The 22,612-nt window shown below is 41.9% G+C and overlaps 1 protein-coding gene and 1 pseudogene across 8 annotated transcripts in view; one reads left to right on the top strand and one right to left on the bottom strand.

Annotated features, from left to right (window-relative positions):
• The window catches only part of SYN3 (synapsin III), a 553,389-nt gene that overhangs the window by 31,843 nt on the left and 498,934 nt on the right, over nucleotides 1–22,612 (top strand). For 3 of the 8 annotated variants that reach the window (XM_019018272.4, XM_004063365.5, XM_055374322.2), the window contains exon 2: nucleotides 19,509–19,981. In XM_019018272.4, coding sequence (XP_018873817.1) covers nucleotides 19,671–19,981 — 311 coding nt within the window. In that variant the 5' untranslated portion in view covers nucleotides 19,509–19,670. Of the gene's footprint in view, nucleotides 1–11,422; nucleotides 11,962–19,508; nucleotides 19,982–22,612 lie in introns of those variants that run through there. The other 5 variants (XM_055374325.2, XM_055374321.2, XM_031005415.3 and 2 more) reach the window with 3 other exon arrangements.
• On the bottom strand, nucleotides 10,906–11,423 carry LOC134758198 (electron transfer flavoprotein regulatory factor 1-like; annotated as a pseudogene).

Raw genomic sequence — 22,612 nt, 5'->3', positions numbered from 1 at the left:
GATCATCAACCCTTTCAGACAGGGCCACAGAGAGTATCAATCAGAATTTTCCCAGAAAATGGAGAAAACCTCCATTTATTCTGTTATTAACTAAGGGCCTACAAGGGGCTATGGGTTCAAAGCTAAAATACAGATACACCGTCAGCAAGCCTGAGATCTGAACCAATGTTCACTATCAGGAGTTACTGTAATAAACAACACAGACCCCTGATGGCATGAATGAAAGGCATTTGTTTTGCTCATGTGCCTTCAGGTTGGCTGGGAGTTGACTCTTCTTGGCTGGGCTCTAAGATGCAGCCATCTAGTTGGCTCTAAGGTGCAGCTTGAGTCCAGGTCTCCTCTCACTCGCTCCTTGGATTCGTGGGACAGCCAGGACATGCTTTTCTCATGGCAGTGACAGAGGTGCAAGAGGGCAAGTAGAAACATGAGACGTCTCTTTAGCTCATGGTTCAAAACTGGTCACTATCAAGGCTCCCCTGATTAATCAAAACTGGTCACATGATGGGGCCTGGTGCAGTCACATGACTACCCAAAGTCAGTGGGCAGGCGAGTCACTCAGCTTCTACTGGGAGAACCGAAAACTCACTTGGCAAACTGTAGACCTTGGGGGCTGATGAAGAATTGTGGCTAATAATTCAAACTGTAAATTGCCCTCCCCAACATAAGCATATTTATTTACAAATCATGAATACTGAGAAAGTTGCAGATGCCAGGATGAAATCTTCTTTTTTTTTTTTCAGACAGAGTCTTGCTCTGTCACCCAGGTTGTCACCCAGTGGTGCGATCTCAGCTCACTGCAGCCTCGGCATCCCGGGTTCAAGCGATTCTCCTGCCTCAGCCTCCCGAGTAGCTGGGATTACAGGCACCTACCACCATGCCCAGCTAATTTTTGTATTTTTAGTAGAGACCAGCTTTCTTTTATTTATTTACTTTTTTTTTGAGACGGAGTCTTGCACTGTCACCCTGGAGTGCAGTGGCGCGATCTCAGCTCACTGCAACCTCCACCTCCCGGGTTCAAGCGATTCTTCTGCCTCAGCCTCCCAAGTAGCTGGGACTACAGGCATGCACCACCACGTCTGGCTAATTTTTATGTTTTTAGTAGAGACGGGGTTTTACCATATTGGCCAGGCTGGTCTTGAACTCCTGACCTCATGACCACCCGTCTCGGCCTCCCAAAGTGCTGGGATTACAGGCGTGAGCCACCACACCTGGCAGTAGAGACCAGGTTTCACCATGCTGGCCAGGCTGGTCTTGAACTCCTGACCTAGTGATCCACCCACCTCGGCCTCCCAAAGTGTTGGGATTACAGGCATGAGCCACTGCGCCCACCAAAATAATTTTTGTCAGACTCAGACAAAATGTGGCCAGAAAGGAGAGGAGACTCATACTTACCTGTCTGAGATGAGAACTGTTTTCAAGGACTTTCTAAAATCACTTTCACGTCCTTCACGCATCTCCTGCTTTGATAAATCACTCGACATTCTTTAGGACTGCAGTAATTCAGATAAGATGTTCTCGGAAGAACACTTGCCTAGTAACGGCATCTCCCCCAACGAACTAACAACAGCCTCTGGAACCAATGAACTGTCTTTCTAAGCAGCTTATGTAAATCTCTCATTGCTATAAAAGCTCCCCTTTATCCTTCCCTCATTGAGTGCACTGGTGGCTTGTCATTTCATGCATTCTGGATTGTAATCTTTATTTTATTCCAGGACAAACCCAACATAGCTAGAGAGACTTTTCTCTAGTGTCTTTTAAGATTTACAGTACTTTAATAATATATTGTGTCCATAAAATGTACATGCCAAAAAGAAATTTAAGGGTGAGATCAAAGATTGGAATGAAAGTGCTAACCATTTTTCCCTGTACTCCAATGTACCATCTTGGAAATCCCTAGGGGACAAGTGTCCCATTTTGGAGATCAAGACCAGCTGCAGTGAATCATTTGGGTCATTTAGAGAGCTTGATCACATGCAGATTCCAGGCTACTACTTTCCCAGCTTGTGGAATCAGAGCCTCTGGAGAGGAAGCCTGGGAATTTGTATTAGTTAGAAAGTTCCCCGGATGATATGGGCGCATATTAGAGTTTGATACTTACATTAAAAAAGCCATAGGTCTGTGATGGAAAGAAGCTCAAGAGTGGCCTCTAAGAACACTGGAATTCCACTCCACCATACCCAGTCTGGAGGGTGCTGGTGGGTGGTCAGGAAAGCCATTCTGAATGATTGATACAGAGTTGAGTTCTGAGGAACAACAAGACCTAGTCATGCCACAAAAGAGAAAGAGGCTGTGCCCGGCAGACATTGCTGCCCGTGGGAAGAGCTGTCATTGAGAGAGCGCCTTCCTTGCTCAGGGAACGTATGGTATGTGTCCACACTCAGGAGAGGATCTAGCCCAGAGAGGCCAGCGTTCTAGATGATCACCAAGGTGGACACCTCTCCAGCTTCAGTTTGGAACCAAAAAGTCCAGAAATAATATTGTGAGATAGACTAGAATACATATATGATTGATTTTAGAGTAGGTGAGTATTGCTAAAAATCATTGAAATTTATTTTGAAGGGTTCATCTGGAGCAACAATCACAGAGGGGCCCAGGTGACACTTGAGCTCCAGACCTCAGCTTATCAAGGGCTTCCATTTGGATTCTGTTTGTTTGAGACAGCGTCTCACTGTGACCCAGAGTGTTTAGAATCATGCAGATTGTGCAGAGACACAATCATGACTCACTGCAGCCTCAACCTCCCAGGCTCAAGCAATCCTCCCACCTCAGCCTCCTGAGTTGCTGAGACCACAGGCATATGTCATCACCCGTGGCAAATTTTTTGATTTTTTTGTGGAGACTGTGTATTAGTCCATTCTCATGCTGCCAATAAAGATATACTTGAAACTGTGTAATTTATAAAGGAAAGGGGTTTAATGAACTTCCAGTTCCACATAGCTGGGGAGGCCTCACAATCGTGGTGGAAGGTCAAGGAAGAGCAAAGGCATGTCTTTCATAGCGGCAGGCAAGAAAGTGTGTGCAAGGGAACTCCCCTTTTATAAAACCATCATATCTCATGAGACTTATTCACTACCACAAGAACAGCATGGGAAAGACCTGCCCCCATGATTCAGTTACCTCCCACTGGGTCCCTCCCATGACACGTGGGGATTTTTACAATTCAAGTAAGATTTGGGTGGGGACATGGAGCCAAACCATATCAGTCAGGGTCTCCCTGTGTTTCCCAAGCTGGTCTCAAACTCCTGGACTCAAGCAATCCTCCTGCCTTGGCCTCTCAAAATGGTGGGATTACAGGCATGAACCACCATGCCTGGCCACTTAGATTTTTGACATGACCTTCAGATGAGGGTCCTGATAAGCTAGAGGCAATCCAGCATGATTATTAGATAATGCAAAGCTTGGGCCCCAGTCCTGGCTAGTGCTGCCTGTAGGGCTCTATAAATTCTGTTTGTAAATAAATCCTGTGAATATTTTTTGGAAAATTCAGTTATTGTTACCTTATAATCTTAGGAGGTTAAATGCTTTAATTTGCTAAAGGTAAGTGTTCATTTACATGAAATTTTTTTGGGACCTTGTTTTGGCATTTCTGTATTTGAATATATTTCAGTTTGTGGGAGTGGTTGCAAATAAATGGAAGAATCTCGTCTCCTCTCTTGACTTCAAGGAGACCCTCTCCCACAAAATTTCCTGACACCCTGGGGTGTTCTCCAACCAGAGGAGGGAGTTGTTTGTGCTCACTCATCTACAAATCCTGTTTCCAAAGCCCAAATTCTTCTTGTCTGGGGACCCACGGTGTCCCACTCATGAGAACAATGATGCTACCCACAGGAGATCAAGGCCTGTGTGGGTGGATTTGAACTCATCAAAGACAGTGCATGTTTTCATGTTGATGTGGCTGGAAAAGAGCTTTGGGGTCAAAAGGGCCAGCAGGTCTGTGTGTGAGAAAGGAGCAGGATGGAGCTGCTTCCTCAGCAGGTGCATGTTGGACCTGCTTTTCAGGAAGTTAAGAATCTTTTAGCTTTGCAGCTGGAGTGACACAGTCTACGGAGTTCTCAGCCTGTCCCTAGACTTCACTGCCTATGCTCATTAATACATTGCTAAAGCCCAGGTTATGTTGTCTCCATGAATTTTAAAATTTTCTGCTTGTGCAGAGGGGATTTTAGCATTTCAAGATTAATTACCTAAATACTGATTCCTAATAGGGAAGGAAAAAAATTGTTTTACCCCTCATCGAGTGGAGAATTTATAAGCCGTGTTGTGTTTACATGGGGGACAGGGAGAATCAGTCAGTCCTTTGCATTATTCCAATTTTCGTTCAACTTAGGTTTATGTGTCAGGCACTGTGACAGCTTTCTTTTGTATAATCACAGATTTAATCTTCCCAAACAACAAGTGAAGATAGTTTAACTTCATCCTTGTTGTTTTAAACAGGTTTAACAAATATATATTAAACCTCTACTATGTGCTAGGCACTGTTCTAGGTGCTTAGAGTACATCAGTGGACAAGTCAGACAATGGTCTCTCTCCCTGGGGAGCTTACATTCTATGAAAGGGAACAGAAAATGAAGAATAAGCAAAAAAAAAAAATAAGTTACAGTATATAGTTTATAGAAGATGGTGCATGCTATGGAAAAAAAGAACAAGTAGGATCCAAAGTACCAGACAGTGGCAGTCAGAGGGGAGGCCTCACTGAGAATGTGACATTTCAGCAGGACCTGAGGGAGAGGTGGGTGGGCCATGCATGTGTCTGTAGACAGAGAGTTCCAGATGAAGGAACAGACAGTGCAAAGGCAACTAATGCACAGGAAGTTCAATCACTGGAATTCATCTTCTTTCTTTGTTATCTAAGAAATGTGCCAGGCCTTGAATATTTCTTATCTAATGTACCATTGTAGGAGAGCCAGGTGTTAGGCTGTGAAACACTATGTCATCAAGATTAAAAAGCAATTGTATGGGGGGTGATGGAACTCTTCCATATCTTTGTAGTGGTGGTTCCCTGAATGTGCTAAAATTCATAGAACTATACACCCCCAAAATCTATTTTATTCTATGTTAACTTAAAAAATAAACATTTGGAAAAGCACTTTAGTGCACTTGATTTTGGTCTGCTCAAAGACCTGTGAAGTAGGAAGGGCAGGGTATTGGTATCCCCACTTTGCAGATGAAGAACCTGTGACTTAGATGTCACTGAGCTGCAAGAGGCAGAGGTGGGGCTCAAAGTCAGATCCATGCCAAAGCTCATTCTCATATAAATACTGCACCTGCCGTGTTGCCTTTCAAACTAACCACACTGTCAGACTTTCTGGCAAAGGGAAACACATTGTCTAAAAAAAAATCGGAATAACAATAGCAGCTGACACAGATGGTTTACCATGTGCCAAGCACTGTTTTAGATACTTGGCATATATTAAGTTGCAGGAACTCTATGAGGTAGGTACTATTACACCCATTTTGCAGGTAAGAAAACTGAGGCACAGAGAGGCTAAGTAATTTTCTCGAGGCTTTGTAGGTGGTAGATAGCAAAATTGGGATTGGAACCCGAGCAACCTGGTCCCAGGATCCAGGAACTTAACCTTCAAGCTTACTGCCTCTGTCTACCTGTGTCCAGCACCAGAGTGCTGAGGCCATTGTAGTCCTTAGCCTGGGTTTGGGAGGGGGCTTGCACTTGAAGAGTCCCTTTTATATAGGATTTGTTTTCAAAGTGGTATAGGTTGGCCTTTTGTATGACCCAATCTTGCAAAAGAAATTTCTCCCCTTTTGCTTCTCATGGTGCCCAAAGTATCATCATTAGAGTCACCTCATTGACTCTTAAAGACTGAGCAAAAAGATTGCTTTCAGGCCTTATACCTTATACCATTGGAAGAATCATTTTAATAGCGTGATTGTATTGAGGTACTGGTACTCTGGGCTGGGCATCTGGCCTGTCCTCCTCTTCAGACACCCTCTCTTATTCTTAAATACCCCATCTCCTATGTTCTGAGGCTTCTCTGAATTAGAGGCTCCAATGACAAGATCCTGCCAAGAGATCTGATCTTAGGGGTGAGGTATTGAGAAGAAGAAGAAGTGAGGAAGATGGGTTTTGAAAGAGGTACAGGATCCAGAAATAAACCTCACCACTTTCTCCATTTTCCTAGGATTGGGTCTGTGTGAACAAACATGTTTCCATGGTTAACTATTCAACTGAATACTTCTCCTGTGGAGGAATTAAATCTGAAGGTGTTTGGTTAAATGCTTTGGGGCCTCTATGTGACTGTGGGGCCTCTGTGTTCAGAGTCTCTAAGCATTAACGACTCTCAGGGATGGTTAAAGTCAGGAATAACAATTCTGCATCCTGATGATATTGTAAAGATACCACTACTAAAAATGATATTTCATGACTATTATTTGTATAATCATTCATTATTTCAAAAGCATTTCTGTGCATTCTTTCATTTGATCTTCCCAGTAGCTTCATGTGGATTGCTAAGAATAAGCAATGGGGCTGGGCGTGGTGGCTCATGCCTACAATCCAAGCACTTGAACTCAAGAGTTGAAGACCAGCCTGGGAAACATGGTGAAGCCCCTCCTCTACAAAAAACACAAACATTAGCTGGGGGTGGTGGCACGTGCCTGTAGTCCCAGCTACTTGGGGGGCTGAGGTGGGAGGATGCAGTGAGCCAAGATCGCGCCACTGCACTCCAGCCTAGACCCAGTCTCAAAAACAAAAGCAAAACCAAAAACAAACAACAACAAGAAAATCAATTGTAATAAATAAATAACAGCAGGAGCTAGTACCTGTAGTGCCTGACATGTCAGGCCTTGCACTGTGTCACACCGGGTATCTCATTCAGTGTTCATATCAATTTGTAAAGTAGCCATTATTTTTTTATTCCTGTTTTACAGATGAGGAAACTGAGGCACAGAGGTTGAATAAGCCACCCCAACTCTCATAGATATTACATGAGTAAGTGGCAGAGCTGGGACTGGAACCAGAGTCTGTCTGCCTTTGAAACCTGTGCTCCCAGTTACAGGTTTCATGGCCTCTCTAGGTATCCAGGCAGTGAAGGAAAAGGGGAATAAGATGCAGTATTCCGGGCAGAGGGAAAAGTATATACAAAGGATATGGACTTTTGGAAGAGCATGACTCATTAGAAGAGTTTCATCCTGCATGGCCAAAGTAGCAAGGAAAACCTTGAAGAAGATGGCAATGATTAAGGTATTTGTGGGTTACAGTGTGTCCTTTATCCTAGGGATATGTGGAAAGTCACGAGGGGGCTTCCTCTGGCTAGGGTTGTAGTTTGGAAAGCTCTCTTCTCTCTGCTCTGTGGAAAGTTGACTGAATGACTGAGCTTAGAGGGAGGGAGCTGATTAGGAGGCTGTTGTAATAGGCAAGGGGAGAGAGCTTTAGCAGCACATGAACCAAGTCTGTGGTAGGAATGATGGAGAGGAGGGGATGATGCTGACGATGTTAGTGGAGACAGAGTTGACAGGACTTAGAGATTGAGTGGCTGAAACTCACCAGGGTTAAGGAGGAGCAAAGTGTGAGACTTAGGTTCAGGTCTCAGTGAGTGGATGGGTCACAGGGTTCCGGAAGTGGGGAACCCAGGTGCATAAACTCATCTGAGAGTGAGCAAGGAAAGAAGTTTGGGGTGTCAATGAGGCACCCAAGCAGACATGTCCACTCTCCTGTCCAGGCTGATCAGTGGCTCATCTCTTCTCAAAGTAGCTGTTGCCGCTGTGGGGCGGCTCTCATTCCTCCTGCTTTGATGCAAAACGTATCCTTATGATTTTCACCTTACTTCTGGCTCTGGCTTCACCATCAAGTATGGAAAGTCTTTCATCCTTTATTTAACCTTTCCCAGTGAAGTTTTCCTTCATGCCACAGCCTCCAAGAAGTAAGCTTGCAAACTTGCCTTATAAAGTCTCTTTTTCTGTCTGGTCTGGTCACTCCTGCCCTCTAGTGGTTAGTGCTAGGGCAGCATGGGGCTGGGTACCCAGGGGGCCTACTGGGTTCTATCCCAGCCTGTCTTCCCTGCCTTCCTGTCTTTTCCTAGGCTTTCACCAGAATGCCTCTCATCCGCACCTTGTCTTGCCATCAGATTAAGTTTGGCATTGGAGCGATATCCTGTGTCCTGTCCTAATGATTCAAGAGGAAAAGACCTTGAAAATTACATAATCCAGCTCCCCACTTTCACATCTGTGGACCAAAATGACTACAACGGCCTTCTAATCTGTCTGGCTCCTTTCATAGACACATCCTCTAGGTCTATTTCTACACAGTGGCCAGGTAGACCAGATATCCCTCTTGTCTCTAACCCTCCAATGGCTTACTTTCACAATTGGCTTCAAATCAAAATTGATTTCAACATGGCCCTTCATGATCTGACCCCTCTCTGCTTTTCTAAACATTCTCTTATAAGAATCTTGTTCTAACTTCCTGATGGAGCTGGCCATCCTTCTGTTCTTCAAATGTGCCTTGCTTTTTCCTACCTTAGTGCCTTTGCTTATACACTTCTCTCTCCCCATCCTTTATGTTTCAGCCTAAAGATCACTCCTGAAAGAAATGAAATTGTCTGTTTGCTGATGACATGATCTTAAATATAGAAAATCCTAAAGATTCTACAAAAAAAAAAAAACCTGTTAGAACCGATAAACAAATTCAGTGAAGTTGCAGGGTATGAAATCAACACGCAAAAATCAGTAGCATTTTTTTACACTAACAACAAACTAACTGCTAAGGAACTTAAGAAATCAATTTCATTCACAATAGCACCAAAAAATGAAATGCTTAGGAGTAAATTTAACCAAGGAGGTGAAAGACCTTCTTACTGGAAACTATAAAACATTGGTGAAAGAAATTGTAAGTGACACAAATAAATGGAAATGTATCCCGTGTTCATGGATTGGAAGAATTATATGTCCGTACTAACCAAAATGATCTGCAGATTCAATGCAATCCCTATCAAAATTCCAATGTCATTTTTCATGGAAATAAAAAAATCCTAAAATTTGTACAGAACCACAAAAGAATCTGAATAGTCAAAGCAATTATGAGACAAAAGAAGAAAGCTGGAGGCACTTGAAATCTATTACAAAGCTATAGTAATCAAAACAACATGTTACTGACAAATACACAATGACCGATAGAACAGCAGAGATCCCAGAAATAAACCCACACACTTACAATCAATTGAAATTTGACAAAGTTGACAAGAACACACAATGGAGACAAGACAGTCTCTTCATAAGTGATGTTGGGAAAATTGGATATCCGTAGGCAGAGAAGTGAAGTTGGACCCTTATCTCACATCATACAAAAAAAACCTCAAAATGGATTAAAGACTTAAATACAAGACCTGAAACTATAAAACTACTAAAAGAAAACAAAGGGGGAAAATTCCATGACATTGCTCTGGGCAGTTATTTCTTGGACATTGTCCAAGTGTCTCCAAAAGCACAGGCAGCAAAAGCAAAAATAAACAAATGGAATTGCATCAAACTAAAAAGCTTCTGCACAGCAAAGAAGCAATGAATAAAGATGCAACCCAGAGATTGGGAGAAAATATTTGCAAACCATACATCTGATAAGGGGCTAATATCCAAAATATATAAGGAATTCAAACAACTCTATAACAAGAAAATAAATAATCCAATCAAAAATGGGCAAGGAAACCAAATAGACATTTCTCAAAAGAAGACATACAAGTGGCTAACAGATATATGAAAAAAATGCTCATTATTACTAATCATCAGGGAAATGCAAATTAAAACCATAATGAGATCTCACCTCACACCTGTTAGAATGGCTATTATCAGAAAGATGTCAGATACAAGTGTTGGAGCGAGTGTAAAGAAAAGGGAAAACTTGTGCACCATGAGTGGGAATGTAAATTTTTTGTCTTTATGATAAAATAATAGAATGACATTATTTATTTCCTTTTATCAAAGAAGCTAATTGATACACAACAGGTGACTTGGTTTCAGGCCCAAAGGTAGCAGCAGCAACATTAATAATGGAAATAATTGAATAGTTATGTATGTAATGCCTGTCACCAGAAGGCTATTTCAAGTTCAGCAGGAATGACTCCATACATATTATTATTTCTATAACTACATTTAAATCATTACCAGGAACTGCTTTGTTTTGTAGTGAACCTTGAATATGTGCTGTTAATGTACCAAACTGGGGAAAAAAATAAGGGATTCCTTTCAAAAGTTAAGAGAAACAAGTGCGTAAGAAATTATTTTGCGGCTGGGCGCAGTGGCTCACGCCTGTAGTCCCAGCACTTTGGGAGGCCGAGGCGAGTGGATCACCTGAGGTCAGGAGTTCAAGACCAGCCTGGCCAAAATGGTGAAACCCCGTCTCAACTAAAAATACAAAAAAAAATTAGCTGGGCGTGGTAGCGGGCGCCTGTAATCCCAGCTACTTTGGGAGGCTGAGGCAGGAGAATCACTTCAACCTCGGAGGTGGTGGTTGCAGTGAGCCGAGATGGTGCCATTGCACTCCAGCCTGGGCAACAAGAGTGTAACTGTCATAAAAAAAAAAAATTATTTTGCCTATTAAATGTTCAGTATATGGCATTCTCTTGTCAGTAAAATGGAAAAATAAGCTAAAAATAATTGGCTAAGTCCTATTAAGTTACAAGATTAAGTGTATTATATTTTCATTCAAAATTCGGTGCTCATTAATTTATAATCGGTAGTATAGCTAAATTGCTATCTTTGTATAAAAACTGAGCATAAAGTTGCTGATAAATCTCTCAGTATGAACAGAAGTTGAAACCTATTTAGTTCAGTAGGGCAGCTCAGGGATTTTTTTACACAACATGTATATCTTCCCATTTTAAGTTAGAATTATTTTACAATAGCTGGTGTACATAAACAGCTGGCACTGGTTGTCAGCTAAATTAAAGTAGTAAGGATCAATTAGTTTTTGTTGGTATCTGAATAACAGCGTTGTTTCCTAGCTTTGTATTTCCTAAAGAAATATAAGGCTTCTAGCTCTTTCATTACAAATTCGCCCTGTACAGTTAAGTTCTTTGATCTTCTCTGGATTCTTCACGTCTTTGTTTTTAAGGAAAATGTTGTTCAAACGCCTTTTAAAATAGTCTGCTCCTTTTGGATAGTCTCGTCCAAGATACAGTAGATTTTTTTTTTTTTTTTTTGAGACGGAGTCTCACTCTGTCGCCCAGGCTGGAGTGCTGTGGCGCCATCTCGGCTCACTGCAACCTCCGCCCCCCGGGTTCAAGCCATTCTCCTGCCTCAGCCTCCCCAGTAACGGACTACAGGCGCCCGCCACCACGCCCGGCTAATTTTTTTGTACTTTTAGTAGAGACGGGGTTTCATCAAGATACAGCAGATTTTTATAAAGATTTAATACTTATCCTCTTAAAGAATTGGCCATTTTCATTTATCATGTAAATTATCCACTTTTATGCATAACATACTTTGCCTCCAGACCCCAGGATCCCGGAAACGGAACAAAACTCCCAGGCGGCGGCACTCAAGCACCTTCCACTCACGCACTTTCCGGCACGCCAGAGCCGTAAAAGCCTCGACCGCTTCTACGACTCTGTCCTTCGACTGCGAAGCTGGCTTTTTTGAGACGGAGTTTTGCTGTTGTTGCCCAGGCTTGAGTGCAATGACGCGATTTCGGCTCACCGCAACTCCCGCCTCCCGGGTTCAAGCGATTCTCCTGCCTCAGCCCCCCGAGTAGCTGGTGCTACAGGCACCTGCCACCACGCCTGGCTAATATTATATTTTTAGTAGAGACGGGGTTTCTCCATGTTGGTCAGGCTAGTCTCCAACTCTGGACCTCAGGTGATCCGACCACCTCGGCCTCCTAAAGTGCTGGGATTACAGGCGTGAGCCACCCTGTCCGGCGGGAATGTAAATTAATACGGCCATTATGGAAAACGGCATGGAAGTTCCTCAGAAAACTAAAAATAGAACTACCATATGATCCAGCAGGCTCACTTCTGGGTATGTATCCAAATATATTGGAATCAATTTATCAGAGCTATCTGCACTCCCAGGTTCATTGCAGCATTATACCCAGTAGCTAAGATATGGAACTAACCTAGGTGCCCATCATCAGAGGAATGGATAAAGTAAATGTGGTATATATACGCACGATGGAATACCATTCAGCCTTAAAAGGAGGGGGAAGCTAGGACCCATTGGCTTATGCATGTAATCGCAGCACTTTGGGATTCGAAGCAGGACAATTGCTTGAGGCCAGGAGCTCGAGACCAGCCTAGGCAACATAGTGAGAGCCCCGCCCCCTAATTTTTTTTTTTTTTTTTTTTTTTTTTTAACTAGCTGGGCATCTTAGTACACGTCTGTAGTCCCAGCTACTCTGGAGGCCGAGGTGGGAGAGTCACTTAAGCCTGGGAGGTTGAGGCTGCAGTGAGCTATGATCACACCACTGCACTCCAGCCTGGGCAACAGAGTGAGACCCCATCTCAGACCAAAAAAAAAGTAGGGGAAAATACTGCTATTTGCTACAACATGGATGAACTTGAAGAACATTATGCTAAGTGAGATAAGCCAGGGACAGAAAGACAAATACCACGTGATCTCACTTGTAAGTGGCATCTAAAACCATTGAACTCATAGAAGTTGAGAGTAGAATGTGGTTGCCTAAGGCTGGAGAGGGGGCTGAATGGGGAAAGCGGACATGTCGGTCAGAGAGTACAAAGTTTCAGTTATGAGAGATAAGCCCTTGTGATCTTTTGCACAGAATAGTGACTTTACAGTCACTATAATGCATTATAAATGATGCATTGTATATTTCAAAATTGCTAAAAGAGTAGATTTTAAATGTTTTTTTCCACAGAAAATGATAAGTGTGTGAGATGATAGATTTGTTAATTAGCTTGACTTAATCATTCCACAATGTAAACATAGCAAAACATCACAGAAATATATATAATTATTGCTTGTCAATTGAAAATGAAATTTTTAAAAATAACTTTCTCAGAGAGGCCTTCTCTAACCATCCTCTCTGCAAAAGTCCTGCCCCAAGTGAATTTCGATGACCACACTCTGTGTATTGTTTACTTGCACTTACCCTAAACCATAAATGTTTGTTTGCATGTTCATGATTGGCCTCGCTTTGCCAGCCTGTAAGTTCCACTGGGGCCTGTAGTGGGCAGAAGTTACCTGAGAAGCCTTTGACTAACATTGTAGTAGGTCAAAAGATTGTAAGAGGTGATTTTTTTCAAAGTCAGGGAATTCATATCAATGGAAGGTTGACCAGAGTTCCTGAAGAAGGAATTGTTAAATAAACTCTAAGATCCCTTCAACCCTAACATTTTAACTTTTCCATCTGGTATTTGAAAAATGGAAGAGGCTCAGTTCCAGTAATGACGGCATAGCCTAAGTTGAACTAAACCTCTCACAGACGATAATGATAAACTTTGGAAAAAATATTTAAAACGATTTGAGGTTGCTGGAGAAAAACAAAAAATAGACAGGAGGTGGACAGGATTTGACCCTTGAAGGAAGGAAAACCACACCCACTTAGTGAAATATACATTTAGGTGGCTCTTCCCACGCCACCTGGCACGGAGCAGCTGGAACTCAAGTGGAGAGCTGCAGCTTTGCTGGTTTGACAAATCAGGGGGCAGAGTATAAGCTCACAGAGTGGCTGGAAAATGAGGACATCTAAAGAGATGCCCCAGGTCCATGTGCCCACTAAAATCAACTGGCACCTCTGTTGAACCTGTGATGGTTCTGTCTGTCTCTCAGCCCAAATCTGCTTTTCATTCCTGCCCACAGTTGTTGAGCATAGATGGAAGCACTGCCTAATAAACTTCCTACTTGCAAGTCACCATGGGAGTGTCAGCTACCTGGGGAATTGGACTTGAAAGCAGTCTAAGTAATATTTGTAGAGCATTACACCCAGCAACCACAAAATATGCATTCTTTCCAAGTGCATCTGGAACATTCATCAAGGTAGACTGTATTGAACCATAAAATTAATCTTACTGAACGGCAAAGGTTTAAAACCTTATAGACTGTGTTCAAGAATCACAAATGAATTATATTAAAAGCATTAACAAGACAATAATTAAAAAGCACTGAAATTTGAAAATTAAATGCATGTTTTAGTAATACATGGGTCAAAAAATTATAAGGGATAAACAGAATAATTTAAAATGAATGATAATGAAAATACGTCAGAATTTCTGGGAGGGAAGCACATTGCTTTAAATACTTATATTGGGGAAAAAAAGAGTTTAAAATTAATCATCTGTGTTTCCAGCTCAAGGCTCTAGAAAACAGAACAGCAAATTAAACTTAAACCAAAAGTAAGGAGAAGAAAGGAAGTAATAAAAAACAGAAATAAGTGAAATAGAAAACAAACAATGGAGAAATTGAAAAGGCTGCAAGTTGGTGCCCTGCAAGACTAATACAATTTATAAATTCTTAGCAACATGGATCAGTCAAAAAGAGAGAAAAAGCAAATTACCAATATCAGGAATATCAGGAGGAATCATAAGATCCTACAGAAAGGATATGTTATGAACAACTTTATGCCAGTAAGTTTCACAACCAAGATGAAATGGACAAAATGCTTGAAATCACATATTGTCAAAATTGAGATAAAAAGAAAAACAAAATATGAATAGCTTTATAAAAGAGATTGAATTCATTATTAAAAACTTTCCCACAAAGAAAAACCAACCCCAGATGGTTTCACTGTTGAATTCTGCCAATAATTTAAGAAAAAAAACACAATATTACACAGACTCTTTCAGAAAATAGAAAAGGAGGGAATGCTTCCCAACCTATTTTGTGAGGTTAATATTACCCTGATACCAAAACCTAGCAAAAACATTGCCAAAAAATAAAACCACAGACCAATGTTTTTTTGTCATGAACATAGACACAAAAATAGCAAAATATTATCAGATTGAATCCACCAATATATAAAAAGGGTAATACACTATGATCAAGTGGGGTTTATCCCAGGAATGCAAGTTTGGTTTAACATTTAAAAATCAATCAGTGTAATTTACCACATTGTTAAGCAAATAAATGGTTTCAAAAACATATAATCCTCTCAATAGATTTAGTAAATCACTTGGCAAATTCAACTCCCAAATGATAAGAACTCTCATCCAAATAATAATAGAAGAGAGCTGCCTGAATCTAATAAAGTGGATTTACCAAAAACCTCCAGTTAACACCACATTAATGGTGAGATACTGAGTGTTTCCCCCCTAAGATTTGGAACAAGGTAAGGTGTGTGTTTTCACGATTTCTGTTCAATATTGGAGGTCCTAGCTAGGACAGTCAGATAAGGGAAATTAGTAAAAGGCATTCAGATTAGAAAGAAAGAAGTAAAGATCTCTATTTATAGATGACATTATTTAAATAGAAAGTATTAAGGAATCTATAAACAACTAGTAGCAACAATACTTGAATTGAGCATGTCAGTATATTGAAAATAATATTATACTAGCAGCAAACAAATGGAAAGTGAAATTTAGAAAACAGTGTCATTTTAAAAACATGCAAAAAACCCCAAACGAAATAGGAATAAATTTAGCAAAATGTATGCGAGATCTCTATATTGAAAATCACAAAAAAATTTCTGAGCAGAGAGGTCTACTGTGTTCATAGAGAACCCAATATTGTTCAGTGACAATTCTACTCAGTCTATGCAATCTCGAACAATATTCCAACAGACTTTTTCATAAAAGTCGATTTTAAAATGCATATGAAAATAGGACCTAGGATGTCTAAGACAATCTTGAGACAGAAAATTTAAGTTGGAGGACTCACTTTACCTGATTTTAAAACTTTCTGGAAAGCCATAGCAATCAATAAATGTAAGAATAGACAGAGAGATCAATGGAGCATATTAAACATAGTCCAGAAGTAGGCCCACACATGTACAGCCAATTGGTGCCAACAAGGCCACCAAAGCAATTTAGTGGGAGAAAAATACTTTCATAAATGGTGCTGGCAACCTGGATAAATGAACAGGGCTGAAAATGAACTTCATACCCTACTTCATACCACGCAAAAATCAAGTTTAGATGGATCCCCGACCTCAACAGAAAAGCTAGAACTATAAAGCTTCTACAAGACACTGTAGGATGGTATGATTGTGATCTTGGGGTTGGCAGATTTTTTTTTTTTTTTTGGGACAGAGTTTTGCTCCTTTTGCCCAGGCTGAAGTGCAATGATGCGATCCTGGCTCACCGCAACCTCCACCTCCCAGGTTCAAGTGATTCTCCTGCCTCAGCCTCCCGAGTAGCTGGAATTACAGGCATACACCACCATGCCCAGCTAATTTTGTATTTTTAGTAGAGACGGGGTTTCTCCATGTTGGTCAGGCTGGTCTCGAACTGCAGACCTCAGGTGATCCACCCACCTTGACCTCCCAAAGTGCTGGGATTACAGGCGTGAGCCACCACGCCCAGCCTGGCAGAGATTTTTAAGAACAGACACAGAAACACTAACCATAAATGAAAAATTTGATAAATTAGGTTTCATAAAAATAAAAGTTTCTGTTTATCAAAACATCTGCAGATATATAATAGGCTTTATGTATTATATTTATATTATATGCATATATAAGTGTGTGTGTGTGTGTGTGTGTTTAGATACGTTTATATGAAAGGATATGTAAAGTATTCCCAGTACCCAAAATACAGAAGTGTGGTCTCATCCTATAGTATAATTTTTTTTTCTTATTGGGATGCTTTTATCTCAAATAAACAATTCACTTTTTTAAGAGTTGTTTTATTCTGCCATACTTCTGCTCATGAAGGAAATGAAGCAGCAAGCTACAGAATGGTAGAAAATATTTACAATGTACGTATCTGAGAAAGGACTTGTATCTAGAATGTAAAAAGAACTCCTACAAATCAAAAATAAAAAGATAAACAACCCACCTTTTAGAAATGGGCCAAAGATTTGAATAGATATCCACAAAAGAAGATATGTCACTGGCCAGTAAACCCATGAAACTTGTTCAATCTCATTAAATGTCAGACAAAATAAATTTAAAACACAATAAGATACTATGCTACACCCACTAGAATGGGTAAGATGAAAACGACAACAACCAAATGTGAGAAAGGATGTGGAGGAACGGGAACTCTCAAATGGAGTGTGCAAAATCAAACAACCACTATGGGAAACTTTTTGACAGTTTCTTATTAAGTTAGACATACACTTACCCCATGACCCAACAAATTAACTCCTAGGTATTTTCCCAAAGAAAAGATCTACTTCTCAATTTATCCATCCATCCATTCATCATCTATCTATCTAGCCCCACAAAAAGACTTAAATAAAAATTTCTTGCAGCAATTTATGCATAATTTCTGAAAACTGCAAACATTTCCGATTTTATTTTTCTTTTTTCTTTTTTTTTCTTTTCTCTCTCTCTTTTTTTTTTTTTTTTTTTTGAGATAAAGTCTTACTCTGTCACCCAGGCTGGAGTGCAGTGACGTGATCTTGGCTCACTGCAACCTCCACCTCCTGGGTTCAAGCAATTCTCGTGCCTCAGCCTCCCCAGTAGCTGGGCGTACAGGCCCACACCACCACACCCAACTTTTTTTAAAAAATTATTTTTACTTTTAGTAGAGAGAGAGTTTTGCCTTGTTGGCCAGGCTGGTCTCAAACTCCTGGCTTCAAGTGATCTGCCCACCTCAGCTTCCCAAAGTTCTGGGATTACAGGTGTGAGCCACCATGCCTGACCTCAAATTTTTATCAACAGGAGAATGGAGTAGCAATTTGTGGTTTATCCATCCAGTAGAATGGTATTCAGTGATTTTAAAAATAGAATGACTGCTATACAACGTATTGCATCTCAGAACCATTGAGGGAAGCAGTTATTAACAAAAGCATAATATGTTTGATTACATTTATATGAAGTTCAAGAACAGGTAAAGTTAATAAATGGTGACATGCATCAGAAGAGTATTTGCCTATTAGGAGATGTGGAGGGACCAGAAGGGGTACAAAAGAACTTTCTGAGGTGTAGAAATATAATAAACATTATACCAGTATATACATTTATCAAAACTCAAAGAAGTGTATACCTAAGAACTGTGCATTTCAATCTTAAGTAAATTTTACTGCAATAAAAATACTGGCTGGGCACAGTGGCTCACGCCTGTGATCCCAGCACTTTGGGAGGCCAAAACAGGCAGATCACTTGAGGCCAGGAGTTTGAGACCAGCATGGCCAACATGGTGAAACCTCATCTCTACTAAAAATACAATAATTAGGTGGGCGTGGTGGTGGGTGCCTGTAATCCCAGCTACTTGGGAGGCTGAGGCAGGAGAATCACTTGAATCTGGGAGGTAGAGGTTGCAGTGAGCCAAGATCATGCCACTGCACTCCAGCCTGGGTGATGAAGTGAGACCCTGTTTCAAAAAAAAAAAAATTGTATATAATAATCTTAACAAAAAATATAAAATCTAATTCCATGGTTTAAATAGTCATTGTTCTCAATGGGATGTTTTGATCTCGAACAGTGTGGGTTTTTTAAACTTACATTACTCTGTTTAGAAAAGCAATAGATGTGTATATTATCTGCTTGTGCTGACATAACAAAATACCATAGGCTGGGTGAGTTAAACAACAGATACTTATTTCTCACAGTTCTGGAGGCTGGGAAGTCCAAGGTCAGGGTGTCAGCTTTGCCTGGTTCTGGTGAGGGCTCTCTCCTGGTTTGCAGATGGCTGCCTTTTACCTTTGCTTTCACACAGTGCAGGGAAAGCAAGCTCTCTGGCATCCTTTCTTATAAGGGCTGTACTTCCATCGCGTGGGCCACACCCTAATGACCCCACTAACCATGATTACCTCCCAAAGGGCTCATTTCTGAAGCATCATATTCAGCATTATCTTCAACATATAAATTTGGTGAGGTGGGGGGGACATGCCGGTCCATAGTAATAAGCACTCTAGAAAATTAGAAAAATATAACTAAGAGGAAAGAAAAAGAAAAAAAGGCATGTACTTGCATTACCAAAATATAATCACTGTTAACACTTTGATTTCTTTTATTTCCAAAGTTTTGTTCTTTCAACTTGTACATCTTTGTAGTCATTTGGTTCCTATAATTTTGAATCATTATATTTTAAATTTATCATTAGAACATGAAATTGTTTCTGTTACCAAAATCCGTTCTTCAGGGCACCTTTAAAAATAGCCACAAAAGGTTCATTGAGTAACTGTGCTGTAGTTGACTTATTTGTTAAACTGTGGTTGAATGTTGAGATACTTCCCAGTATTTTGCTAGTGTAAATAACCTGTGATTAACATATTTGTGCATGAAGCTTTTTCTGTAACTTAGAATCTTTCTTTGCGATATAATTCCAGAAAATGGAAATTGTAGGTTAAAAAGCTATCCTCTTAATACATGTTGCCAAATTCCTTTCCAGAAGGATGTCCTAATTTACATTACCACCTGCAGTGGGGCAGGAAAGCGCTGTATCTGTTTGCTCTTAAGGGGGTGGAGGTCGTTTCCACTTATGTATTTGTTGGCTTATTTCCAGCAGGTAAATAAAGGCAGCTAAAGCTGACTGCTGGTTGCGCAAAATCCCCCTGGCTCTTCTGGCTAAAGTCCTACCACTCCCTGTACCTGGCAGCAGCCTGTCTTCTGGGCCTCACCTACACACGTCTGGGTAGGAGCCAGTCATCTCCATCCATCCACAGCCATGAATTTCCTCCGGCGACGTCTCTCTGACAGCAGCTTCGTGGCCAACCTGCCTAATGGCTATATGACGGACCTGCAACGCCCAGATAGCTCCACCAGCTCACCTGCTTCCCCGGCCATGGAGCGGAGGCACCCCCAGCCCCTGGCTGCCTCCTTCTCCTCTCCAGGATCCAGCCTTTTTAGCTCCCTCTCCAGTGCCATGAAGCAGGCCCCTCAGGCCACCTCAGGACTGATGGAGCCTCCAGGTCCGTCCACGCCCATTGTTCAAAGACCCAGGATCCTGTTGGTGATCGATGATGCCCATACAGACTGGTAAGTAGGAATTTGCAAGTGCTACCACCTTCTGGGGCAAGAGAGGAGTAGGGATTATCTCATCTCCTGGGGAAATAGAAGGGGAGAGCTATGAGAGGCTCAGGTGGTGTCAGAGCCTGGCTGGAGAGAAGGAAACTAACATGTACCAAGTGGCTGCTGCATGCTAGGCCCACAGCACCTACTTAGTGCCACATTCTCTTCTAAGGGCTTTATATTTACAGGTCCCCAGTCCCTCGCCTGCAAATCCCAAATCCAACACACTCTGGAAACTAGAAAATGTTTTGCAATTCTTTTGGTAGCAAAGCCTAATCTGCAGGAAAGTGAGGCTATAATTATACTAAGTGTGTTTGTTCATATGATTTGCTGCAAGCATCTGAATGTGTTTGATATGGAGTATAGTTCAGAGCCTGCTGGAAGTGTTATATAAAATATGGTATATTCACCATATTACCTTCCTAAAAATGGAAAACTTTTAATATCTGAAATATGTCTGGCAGTACTTGGCAGATTAACCTGTCAGCCTCAGCCACCCTCCTTCCATAAAATGAGCTTATTATGAGGATAAAAGAAAGCAATACAAGTCCACAGTCCTTATCCCAAACCTTGGGATCAGAGTGCCTGAGTGTGCATCTCAGCTCTTCCAAGTACTGGCAGTCTGGCTCCAGAGCCTGTCTTCTGAACACCAAAGGTGGGCAGAAATGACCACTGCCAGCCTCTTCTCAGACAGTGCTCCCTAGCTGGTAAGTTCCACAGTGGCAGAGACCTGATACCTGTGTCAAGATCACTGTAGCAGTCATTCACCAGGTAGTTTACTGAGCACTGATTCGGTGCCAGGCATAGCTGAGATGCACGGATATAGTAGGGAACAGGCTCCTGCTTATGTGGAGCTGCATTTGGAGAATAAGTCTATCCCAGCTGTTTGGTACTCAGAGGTGATAAATGTTATCAGTCTAGCTGGAGACATAGAAATTGCAGTTCAGGGAGTGAGCCCAACTATGGAGATGGAAGCATTGCATCCAGAGCAGAGGAATACATGGATGGGAACCAGAAAAGTCTGACAGTGGACTCATACATGGCTTTTGGGGATGGAGAACAGGGTTGCATATGCATGTCTCCAAAGGCGGCCACATAGTAGGTGTATCAGTCTGTTCTCACACTGCCTGAGGAACTGCCCGAGACTGGGTAATTTATAAAGGAGAGAGGTTTAATCGACTCACAGTTCCACGTGGCTGGGGAGGCTTTAGGAAACTTACAATTATGGCAGAAGGCACCTCTTCATAGGGTGGCAGGAGAGAGAATGAATGAGTGCCAAGTGAAGGGGGAAGCCCCTTATAAAACCATCAGCTCTTGTGAGAACTCACTCACTATAATGAGAACACCAACGTGGGGGTAACCACCCCCAGGATTCAAATTACCTCCCTCTGGGTCCCTCTCATGACACATGAGGATTATGGGAACTACAATTCAAGATGAAATTTGGGTGGGTACACAGCCAAACCATATCATTCCACCCCTGGCCCCTCCCAAATCTCACATTTCAAAACACAATCATGCCTTCCCAACAGTTCCCCAAAGTCTTATTCCAGCATTAACCCAAAAGTCCAAGTCCAAAGTCTCACCTGAGAAAAGGCAAATCCCTTCCTCTTAGAAGCCTGTAAAATCAAAAGCAAGTTAGTTACTTCCTAGATCCAATGGAGGTATTGGCATTGGGTAAATACACGCATTCCAAATAGGAGAAATTGGCCAAATCAAAGGGGCTACAGGCCCCATGCAAATCTGAAATCTAGTGAGGCAGTAATTAAATCTTAAAGCTCTGAAATAATCTCCTTTGACTCCATGTCTCACATCCAGGTAACTCTGATCCAATGAGGCAGTAATTAAATCCTAAAGCTCTGAAATAATCTCCTTTGACTCCATGTCTCACATCCAGATAATGCTGATGCAAGAGGTGGGCTCCCATGACCTTGGATAGCTCCATCTCTATAGTTTTGCAGGGTACAGCTTCCCCTCCCAGCTGATTTCACAGGCTGGCGTTGTGTCTTTTCCCAGCTCACAGTGTGAAGTGTCAGTGGATCTACCATTCTGGGGTCTGGAAGACAGTAGCCCTCTTCTCACAGCTCCACTAGGCAGTGCCACAGTAGGGACTCTGTGTGGGGGCTCCAATCCCACATTTCCCATCCCCACTGCCCTAGCAGAGGTTCTCCATGAGGGCCCCACCCCTGCAGCAAACTTCTGCCTGGACACCCAAGTGTTTCCGTACATCCTCTGAAATCTAGGCAGAGGTTCCCAAACCCGAATACTTCTGTGCATCTGCAGGGCCAGCACCATGTGGAAGGTGCCAAGGCTTGGGGCTTGCACCCTCTGAAGCAACAGCCTCAGCTGTACCTTGGTCTCTTTTAGCCACAGCTGAAGTGGCTGCGACACAGGCACCAAGTCCTGATACTGCACACAGGAGGGAGGGCCCTGGACCCAGCCTATGAAACCATTCTTCCCTCCTAGGCCTCCTGGCATGTGATTGGAGGGGCTGCCCCCAAGGTCTCTGACATGCCCTAGAGACATTTTCCCCATTGTCTTGGTAATAAACATTCGGCTCCTTGTTACTTATGCAAATTTCTGCAGTGGGCTTGAATT

Source organism: Gorilla gorilla, chromosome 23 (assembly GCF_029281585.2).
Source record: "Gorilla gorilla gorilla isolate KB3781 chromosome 23, NHGRI_mGorGor1-v2.1_pri, whole genome shotgun sequence".
In the NCBI taxonomy this organism is placed as follows: Eukaryota; Metazoa; Chordata; class Mammalia; order Primates; family Hominidae; genus Gorilla; species Gorilla gorilla.
The sequence above is the reverse complement of the archived record's forward strand: the minus strand, read 5'-3'. Positions and strand labels throughout refer to the sequence as shown.